The 10,264-nt window shown below is 39.5% G+C and overlaps 1 protein-coding gene across 3 annotated transcripts in view; it reads right to left on the bottom strand.

Annotated features, from left to right (window-relative positions):
- Positions 1–207: 207 nt before the first annotated feature.
- The window catches only part of MBD3 (methyl-CpG binding domain protein 3), a 15,956-nt gene continuing 5,899 nt past the window's right edge, over positions 208–10,264 (bottom strand). For all 3 annotated transcript variants that reach the window (XM_010566586.1, XM_010566589.1, XM_010566588.1), the window contains exons 3-8: positions 9,639–9,798; positions 7,740–7,877; positions 4,946–5,036; positions 4,277–4,454; positions 2,936–3,133; positions 208–1,287 (exon numbers count right to left, since the gene is read on the bottom strand). In XM_010566586.1, the coding sequence (XP_010564888.1) occupies positions 2,941–3,133; positions 4,277–4,454; positions 4,946–5,036; positions 7,740–7,877; positions 9,639–9,740 (702 nt within the window). In that variant the 5' untranslated portion in view covers positions 9,741–9,798 and the 3' untranslated portion in view covers positions 208–1,287; positions 2,936–2,940. The remainder of the gene's footprint in view (positions 1,288–2,935; positions 3,134–4,276; positions 4,455–4,945; positions 5,037–7,739; positions 7,878–9,638; positions 9,799–10,264) is intronic.

The raw sequence follows: 10,264 nt of genomic DNA on the forward strand, positions 1-10,264 counted from the left end.
ATTTTTAGCCACAAGTTACCCCAATATGCTCACAGACGTACTAGAAGAGACTGAGGAATCAATCAAGGTACCCATGGTGAAGCCAAATACTTATAAACACATTAAGGCAGGTTTCACATCATTTCATTTTTGGACACAAAATGCTGGTCACTTCACTGCACATGCAAATAAGAAAGATTTAATACTTAATAAAAAGCTTTAGATTCATTTTTAGATATCAATTATAGAAAAATCAACCTTTTTTCTTTCTTGTTTTAAAAGAGGTCAGAACATTACTGCACACAAAAGCAGATGTGTAGACACACCTATTGGAATGGATCCCCTTCCCTCTGCACACACAGAAACAGAGGTCAGGGTTCTTGGCACCAGAAGAGAAAGGAGGAAGGTTTCCTCATTGTCAGTCAGAAATGAGTCATCCTTCCATTCCGAGTTGAGAAGGTCCTTCTGACCTGACTTAAACCAAAGCAAAATATACCACAGAGTGGGTATATTTATCGTGAGAACTCTGTTCGACTATGCTCAGACATACACACAACTCCGTATCAAAAATGTGCACGGCAGTGCATTCAGTGTGGTGCTGGAACTAACTAAAAAAACCAATTGCCATTGATGTAAGACCAATTCCTCAAGTGTAACTTCCCCTACTAATCAAAACCTCAGGTGGAAGAGGCACTGGCAGTTCATCTCTGAGACTACACTTCCAAGACCAATGTGGTCTTTCGAGGAAAAGGAATTCAGCGACCCGAATTGACATATGGAATGACAATCCACAGCATAAAATGACCTCCCGACAGTCTGGTACAAACAGGTAGCCTACAGCAGAGTAGCCAAGGAGTGAAACAGCATCTCTCTCACTTGTGTTAGAGAGAAAATTGTTTCTATGGGTCATTGTTAAAGGTAATTTAATAGAAAAGCTTAAAAATGTATCACCTATCAGTGACCCACAACGAAAAAAAAAAGAAAAAAAAAAGGACAGGAAATTTGGTTCCTAGTATTTTCCCTCCCACCATTTTATATTCCTTTATTCCCTCCCACTTTTGCATTCCCGATTACCCTACCCCTTTAGAAAAAGGAAGGGGAGTAGAGTTTAGTCAGGTTCCATCTTCAAAACTACCCAGCAATTAATGAACCATCAGCTTCTCAACATTTCCTGAAGCGTACATCAAAATGCTCATAGGTACAGTTGGATTGTTGGTGCAATTTACTTGGCAGACACTCTTGGCTTTGTAAATAGTTGTGCTGACCCTGCTGATAGGGTTTATACTGGGAATTCTTAGATGGAACTCCCTAGAAGAAAGAGAAAAAAAGACCTTGTAAGTCAGTAAGAACTTTTTATATCTTTATAGCAAGTAATCCCTTAAAAGAATAAAGCACCATTGCCATAACATATCCATTTCTTTATCTCCTGTTTTTCACCTTCAGCAGACAGTTTATTCTGGTTCTTTGCTGTTGCCAGACCTTTGTAGTAGAAAGGAATGCAAGATATTCACTGTCCAAATAAAGCTACTGTTAGTGATGTGGTAAAACAGGAAAATAGAGAGAGCCCAGATATAAGACGGTGTCTCCCAAAGGCCAAATAGATTTCACATTATAATCAACCTTCCAGCCTGAAGGACTGCTTAACATATATCACTCTTCCTTCTACCTGAAATACAGCTGCCACTCCCTCCAAAGGGGCTTTTCTTTTCTTCTGCTATTCATCCTAAAAATTCCCTTTTTCCCCCTCCACGTTCTTGATTCTTGCCTCACAGGCTCTGGAGTGTACATAATGAAGCACCCAGGGTATTGGCTATCCTATTTCAGCAGCAGAACACTAACTGCTTTTCTTAGGCTAAAACTTAAAATGACCAAAAATTAAAATCAGTGAGTTCTGTTTTCATCTCACTGCATGAGCTCCAGTGACGATACATTCAGTGCTCCTGGCTAGGGTCACATCAAGGACCACAGCAAGGAAAAACTCTGCTTTGTAGCACAGTGCCCTGTCACTATCTAGTGCAACATACAACATTTAAGGGAATTCCTGTCGGTGTATCTTGACTTGGCCTTATGAATATGCTTTTTTCTGCACTGCTACAGAGTAATGATTCATTATTCAGAGCTATTTTGGTTTACAAGACAATAAAAAAAAATTCTGAGCACACCTTTAAAAAGTTCCACCGCACAAGTGAAAGTCAGAGGTATACTTGAGAACAAGAAGCAAGCCCTTTGTGATACTTTTAAGGGATGCACAATGTAAAGGCACATTTCTGTGAATCCGGTAGTTACTACTGTTACGCTATCTTAAATTTTTCAAATGTTTCCAGATTTTGAATATATATGTTCTTCTGTAACTTTCAGTTTATAAATTCCCACCACATATAAAGTTTTTTAGCAACTTCCCTCTTTTGATGGACAGGTTGCCTTTTTCTAACAGTCTGCGAATATTATTTTAAAAATTCCACAAATGTGCCCTCCTCTAATGTAAACTGCAAGAAAACGTGTACTAAAAATGCAAAAGTGAGAGAGGCAGGGGGAGAAGCTGAGTCCATAAGGTGGCAGTTGTCCTTTCTGACCACACTGTCCTCTTGCCTATCATAGGAAGTAATAAATAAATAAATAGGGGGGAAAAATTGACATCGCAAGACAAATACATTTTTAAGAACTGATCCACTTTCAAGACAGAATCCTTCAAGCACTTACATACACATTCTGGTTACACATTTAGACCACCTGACACAGGCATAAGGCCCAGAGCACTCCATGACAATGCAAGCACTCACCAGACATCACACACATCAAAATATTTCATTTTTTTTTCCCAAAAGCATGGCTACTACAGCTTTGAAAGTACATGTTAAAAAGCAAAGACTTGTCAATATATACTAAGATTCCTTCTGAAACATTTCTGCATTCAATGAAGTACAGTTTAAGGTGAGAAAGGATGCTATCACATTACCTGGACTATACATTCTCCATCTCCTGGTCATGGTCCTGCTCCTCCTCCTCCTCTTCCTCTTCTCCTTCTTCCTCGCCTCCTTCTTTCTCTGAAGGTGCTTCCCCATCTCTTGCTATTTCCTCCACATGGGCAAGCATGTCAGCCATCAGAGCTTCCTCCAGCCTCTTTCGCACCTGCTGCACCAGTTCCTCTTGCTTCCTGCCCCAAATCAACGAACACCGACATCAATCCTCAAAGCTGCCTCTTTCAAGAGAAAGGCATCTTAAATCCCTCATACACAAGGCTGGGCAGACAAGCATGGCTTTGAAAGAGCTCTCTGTAAGAACTGCATTGTAAAAAAATTGCCTGGCATTATACTGTAAGTGAAGATGAAAGGAACACTTTAAAAACTTGTCCAGTATTTCCTATTACAAGTCCTTAGCATTGACTGCACCATTTTTAATTCTGCCTGAAATTTGCCTAATCTAGCAGCTGACTCAAGACCTTTTTTTTTTTTAAAAAAAATTCCTAGCACTAATATTAATTCAAACAAGAAAAAGTCAGGCTACCCTGCTCAGATTTCCAGAAATGAGATTGGAGAAAATTAAGTTTCTGACCATTTCAATCTTTTTGCTCATTTTCCTTTTGAGTCACAACCTTAAATTCTACAGCTCCTTTTCTGTCAGTCATAGTAAAGAAGTGATCAACAATCAGCAGCTCATGGGACTCCTATTTCATCTCAGCCACAGGAAATCACAAAGTTATAAACAGACCATTTTTCCTGGTCATTCATATATAAATCAAGCACAAAAAAAAGTTATCCTGTAATTCAAAAAGATTTATCAATCGAACAGTCAAAACAAGTACTACCTTTAAACGCTGTTAATGAATGCAAAGTAGCGTGCTTTCAGATTAGTGTCTTTAGTATATTCAGTTCTCTATCAAGTGCTTAAAGCTGAATTTGACCAGTCTTGATTTAGCAATATAATTAATTACTGAAAGCAAGCTATACCTAAATAAATTGCATCCTTGTTCACTGCCACCGCAGCAGTTAGTGATTTTATTTGGTCCTGTGCTGACACACAGTAAGGTGAAGAGAATTGAAATGCACTGTTCAGGATTTCTCCAATCCCTTCTTTGCTTAGAGGCGCCTTAATCGAGGTTACTCAAATTCAGACACCTTTTTCAATAAAAGCAGACATACTCTGACATGAAAAACAAATATGAACCTGAAACCTCAGAGTAACCATGGTCAAAATAAAAAATAATGGGCTTTAAGTACATGCCTGTATGAGAACAGCTTTGTGTAACAATTTTTTTCTACCTTGTTCCAAGACAGTAAGTGATATTTCTATTTAATACCTAATATCTTCATCTGTCACCATAAATGCTTTGCAAAGTGGCTGTGAGGTGTTTAGCCAAACTCCAGGATTCTTCTCTACAGCCGCGGACAGCTGTCCAGTGATAGGCATAGTGCTAGTGTGCAGAGCACTAGCTATAGCAGAAAGAAGGGTTTCATCAGTGCAACCAGGTCCAACCCCTGCAAGTGGGAGGAAAAGCGATAATCAACATTGCACAAGACAAAGAACAGCAAATCAGGATAACAGGCATTATTTAAATTTTAATTGCAAAGCACATACTGTCATTTAGAAAGGTAACACAACATAAATCTCAGTCCTAAACACTTCTAACAGCACCTGTACAACTCTCTCCAGGGTTATTTAAACCTAGATCAATTCCTCATTCTGTTACACAAGAAAAACCTAATTGGGAATGGAAGCTGTTTCCATTCTGCTTCTGGAAAATGAACACACACACACACACAAAAGTCAAGAAGCTTTGCTTCAGTATCTCCTCAGGACAAAGGGCACCGAGACTTCCAGTCACAGTACTAACAGTTCCTGCTGAAGCAGGAATGGTCCACAGCACTGACGAGCACTGGAGAACAAGGAGGTCAAACACAATACCTTCAGATCACCGCTGATTGGTATCAAAATGCCACCCCTGGAGTTAAGGGCAGACTCTGATTACCTTGTAAACCTTTTGGAAGGTCCATTGTTTTCACCAGCTCCTCTGCAATGTCAAAAGCATTCAGTCCACTTAATTTCTTCTCCCAGAAGAGCTGACATCAAAGAAAGTGTTTATTGGCACAAAACAGAAATGGAATTGACAACTACACAAAGCACCTGCTTACTATCTAAAGGGGGCAGAACACTGCTGCAGACAATTTTATATTAGATTTACTACAAAAGGGGTCTGCCACGTCTGACAGTAAGGAACAATCCTCATTACCAATCAGTCCCGCAACAACTCCCGATTTGCTGCCTTGAGAGAGACCTTTTCTTCCAGGGACAGGTACTTTCACTGCTTCTGAACTGGAACAGTAAGGCGAGGCTTGCTGGCTTTCATTTAAGTGCACAGAGTGTGGGACAGACTTTTTTACACTCCTATTACTCTCCTGCTGTGTCACACATACCACAGAAGTTAAGGAATGCAAGAATTGTATCCAAGCTCTTCCCAAGGTAAAGCATTATTTTATTCCTCTCTAGCAGTTTCTCATGGGAACAACCATATCTATCTAGTCCTTTACTGTATTTTGAATCAGGTTCTCCTCAAGCTTAAGCACACATGAATGCACGGTTTGGTGGGAAGTCAGATACTTTACCTAGATACACCTTCAGCTCTCAGTCTACATATATAAGGATGATCAACGAATAGCTGGAATACCAGTTGTCTGGCAAGAAAGCAATTTTATCTAGGTTTTGAGAAACTAAGAATTTACCCCAAACAGTCCACACATGGCCCCTTTTCATGCCTGTCAAAATCTGAGTGCAACTGAACCCACATTACTTTTCCAATTACCAGCTCACAACATGGGGAATAAGTACAGTGACAGCCAAAACACACAGGCTGGATATTCTCTAGCCTATGACTTTCAAATAGATGAATTTTAAGCCAGCGCATGACGGGACTTAGCACTGCTTTCAAATTTTGAAGAAACATCTGGAGTCTGCTGACCAGAGGTTAATATAAGCTGCAGTCCAGTAAAATACTTTAAAGCTGTAATTTAACAGACTCTTAGATGTATATTGCAAAGACAGACACAAGAAAGAGCAAGTTTGCCCCATCTATGATACATAACAGAAAATGAAATATATAAACCAATACGTGTATATATATTATATATACAGTATATTTATTTTTTTATATATACACACTTATATACATAAAAACCTCTAAAGGACCTTCTCAGAAAACAGACTCCAATGTTGTCATAGAAAAGAAAAAGGATTACATAAGGAAAGCACGAGCAGAGTCTAGGAAGCTGCATTACAACAAGTAGTAACATGAGCAGCAAAACTACACAGGTCAGATTACAACATCTTTGTGTACTGGGGCTGATCTCTGCTGTCTAATAGATTGCATTCACACATCAATCTGCACTCACATATCAATCTCTTCCACAAGAGGGATACAAATCTTTATCCAGCTCAGAGTTTTGCATATCAATGTCATATCTTTAGTGTCCTCTTTTATTGTCTTAATTAGCCAAGGGGTTTAGAAGAACTGCAACAACACTACGAACACACATGCTCTACTTCCTTAGAAAAGCATGCTAAAACCCTAGCAACCTGTTAAAAAAAAAAACAAACCAAAAAAACCCCCCAAAACCCCACAACAAACCAACCACCAAAACAAACTACCCAACTCCATTTCAAATAGAACCTCTCTCACACTTAAGAAAGGTAGTTTTTAAGTTTGCAGAAAAGGTTTTCATTGTAAGAGATGGGTAGTTTATAGGGTATTTTTAAATTTTATTGAAATCACTTTGTCTCTTGGAATGATGTATTTTAATTCCACCAGACTTGCAAGAGTTTAAATTGTACTGATAATTGATACTGATGACAGCATCTGAACAGACTAATGAAGCTGAACATCTAGTTTCCAAAAGTTACAAAGATGGACTCACTACAGGAAAGGATTCACAGAATCCCTGGTGTGAGCTCTGCAGAGGAAACAGGCTGTCAGCTCTAGGTAATATTAATGAAATAAGAATGCCTTCCAAAGGCTGCTTTGAACAGGTACATCTTATTCTACCAGTGCCCAACTTCAAAGCCATACTTGTCCTAAGCATGCTTTTTGCATCCTTTCACTAGATGAAATTAAACTGAAAGATTTCCTTTAGTTTTGGTGTATTCTCTTTTTGCAAATACACAGTATGATAAGAAAAACAGTTTGATTTTGTAGTAATAATGACATTCCATGTGAATTTATGACCTTATTCATACAGGTAGAGTTAACTACTACTGACACAAGCATCTGAAAAAAAGGCCCATGCGGGGGGTACAATCCTTCGCACTACATCACAAACACCACATTGTATGTGGTCCGTACAGGAACAGGGATTTCTTGAAACACAGAATTCTGATACAACTGGAACATTTGACAGTGATTCCAATCACAATGCAAATGTCCCATGAAGTGGTTACCATGTCTGCCTAAATTTGTAGATAATACTTAATGTCAGCATTAAGGAAATGAAGGCTTAACTACAGCAGAATTGTGATCTAAACAAAGGTTGGAGTTTAGTTATAAAACACAGTGCAGACAGCATATTAACTGTATATTGGAAATGGGTTTTGTTCTGATTTTAAAAGCTGGCAGCACTGTAAGTTATTGTTTCTGAAATATCAGAGACTTCAAATTGCCATGGACTATTTGTTCAGCATCACAAAGTTCAAGTGGTTTATTTTGGGACACTCCCAGCAGCAAAACCAGGATTTTCTTAGTTCTGGAGAAGCAGCTACTAAGCTGCAAGCCTTACCTGCCGGGGCTGGTCCACAGCTTTCTGAGGATCACTCTTCACCTTATTGCTGGGATGGTTTGTGATTTTTGTGACAGGTTGTTTGAATATGGAGGCTGTCTGTCTGACAGGCAGTGCTGTGTTCAAATCAGGCTTGCCCTAAAAATTTCAAACAAAAGGAGGGGAAAAGCCCATAAAAATATTTTCAATTTGCTAAAATGCTACTACAGCCATGAAGATGTACAGTGGGGAAAAGAAGAGTTCATGGACTTGAAAACTTGTCTCATCTCAAGCTATATGAGTTAGACTGCTAAAAATGCGTAACTACCTTCAAATCTTGCCTTAGACCTATCAAAATTAAACAAGGTTTTCCACTCTTTCACATCCTACTTAACATACTAGCCTCCTCTCATTCTAGTTTATACACATTGATTTATCCCAATTTTGACAGAATTTAGGAGTCGGAATACTGAGTTTGCACTTTGAAAAGTCATTTGTAGATCACTAAAACAGAAGACTGACACAATATTTGTAATAATTAGAAAAATTATGAAGTGGGATTTAGAGACCATTTTGTGAATCCAGAAACCATTCTAAACCTTTCTGTTTCAATTCAGTCGTGGACACCAATAGACAAATCAATACAGCTGGAACCGTGATCACTTTTTTTACCTTCGGTTCTTAACAAAACTTATTTTTAAACGGAGCTCATAACAAACAAGTTTTCACTACATGACTGCATTTTATGTTAGTGGAAACACAGGAAGACCATTCCTCGTTCCTGAGATCTAACATGCAAGTCTTGAAATGGCTGTAGGACATACTTTGTTCTTGAGGACGCAGACACTCCGTCTGCTTAACATATTTATTCATGAGATGTAGAAAAGATGTATTCAGGACAAATATCATTCTGAACCATCTGTATGCTAATCCATTTATAAGCCAATGATAACTACATGTACATTTATTGAAAGGTTTGGGCAGAATTTTTAGCCTATGAGATGTGTGTTAGCTGCTGGTCTCTGCAGCAAGGCAAGTTTCTTTTAAAATATCACCATAGCACCTAGCGCTGTAAGTAAACGTTCCAATCACTCTGATGATGGTGATTCTTGAGTGGTTGACATATTTAGAAAACAAGCATTATGCTATTTTCCACATTTAATGTTTAGGTGCATAGACATAAGCTTCTGGGTTCTGCAAAAGGTTTTAGCATCTGATAAAGATACTTAGAATGACATGAGCCAATCTATCCAGACAGGCAGTATACCAATGTCACTGTAATCTTGACTAAACCTTAACAATCAAAATTAGCAGGTGCCAAACACAGACTCTTTTATTTTGTTCTACAAATAGGCCTTGCCATCCTCTTGCCTCTTCAGCTTTTTGCCCGAAACACATCCCCTCCTTAAATCAAATCCAAAGCCGAGATACCAGCACGGCCTATGGATAGCCCCATGGAGTCGCTCGCTTGCAGGAGGCTGCGTTACCTCGTCCCTGCTGCCCCAGGCCACTCTTCCCTCCTCTCCCAAACCAAATGCCAGAGCAGAGCAGAGCTGCTGCACAGTCACAGAAGTCAGCTGGAGAGTCACGGGTCTGGAGGAGATCGCACTGGAGAAGGCAATCTCACATTCCAGGGAGGGGAAGAGAAAAAGATGCCAGCCCTCCCTCCAGCCCTTCTGTACAGAAGATTTAGCAGTACCGCAATATTCTTCCATGGTATCAGCACCCTGGAAGAATCAGTGAATTGCAGTATTTGTCCAACACCCCATAACAGAGATGTTATCGTCCTCAACTCCAGTTTCACACATTAATTACAGAATGCTTAATTTTCACGCTATCACAGATACTGTTCTGAGAGGCAGTCTGGCCAGTACAATAGCAGACAGAAAGGGGAAAGCTGCCACTGCATCTTAGTCTTACTTTGGCTTGGTTGGAACAGTCATAGCGCATCCTCTGTCTGTTCTTGTTCATTTTATTCATCAACATTTTTCCTGTGCGGAAGTCAAAAGTGCTCAGGTCCATCGAGCTCCCCAGGTAGCGCGCCAGCTGGGGCTTGCTTCGGAACTTTTTACCACTTGGGCTGAAAAGAAAACACAGAAAAGAAACAAGGAGGGAAATTAAAACCCTCTGGACTTCAATACCAGCGCTCGCTGCAGCTCAGGAGAGGCTATTTTTATTTCCTTCATGAAAAACAATGTGTGCTGAACTTCCAAGAATGAAGCTCACATTAAACTCTAAATGGATATTATTGCTTTCATATTAACTCCTTCTTATGATTATTGTGGAAGAGACATGAAGTGCAAACCATGTTTTTACGTTTTTATACGTAAAAAGGAACATTCAGACCAGGTATAAATGAACATAGCATAATTCACCCAATAACCAACATGGAAGATATCAGCACAGATGTAGTTATCATTCAGTGGTCTCAAAAAACAAATGCCCATTTTCAAGCATAATTTCTTCTCCCAGGAGTGTTACATTTGACTAGCACCACAAACATCTCCTCCAACTCCTTCCCCGACCCCCCCCCCCCCCCCACCCAC

Source organism: Haliaeetus leucocephalus, unplaced genomic scaffold (assembly GCF_000737465.1).
Source record: "Haliaeetus leucocephalus isolate CR32 unplaced genomic scaffold, Haliaeetus_leucocephalus-4.0 Scaffold215, whole genome shotgun sequence".
NCBI classification, from domain to species: domain Eukaryota; kingdom Metazoa; phylum Chordata; class Aves; order Accipitriformes; family Accipitridae; genus Haliaeetus; species Haliaeetus leucocephalus.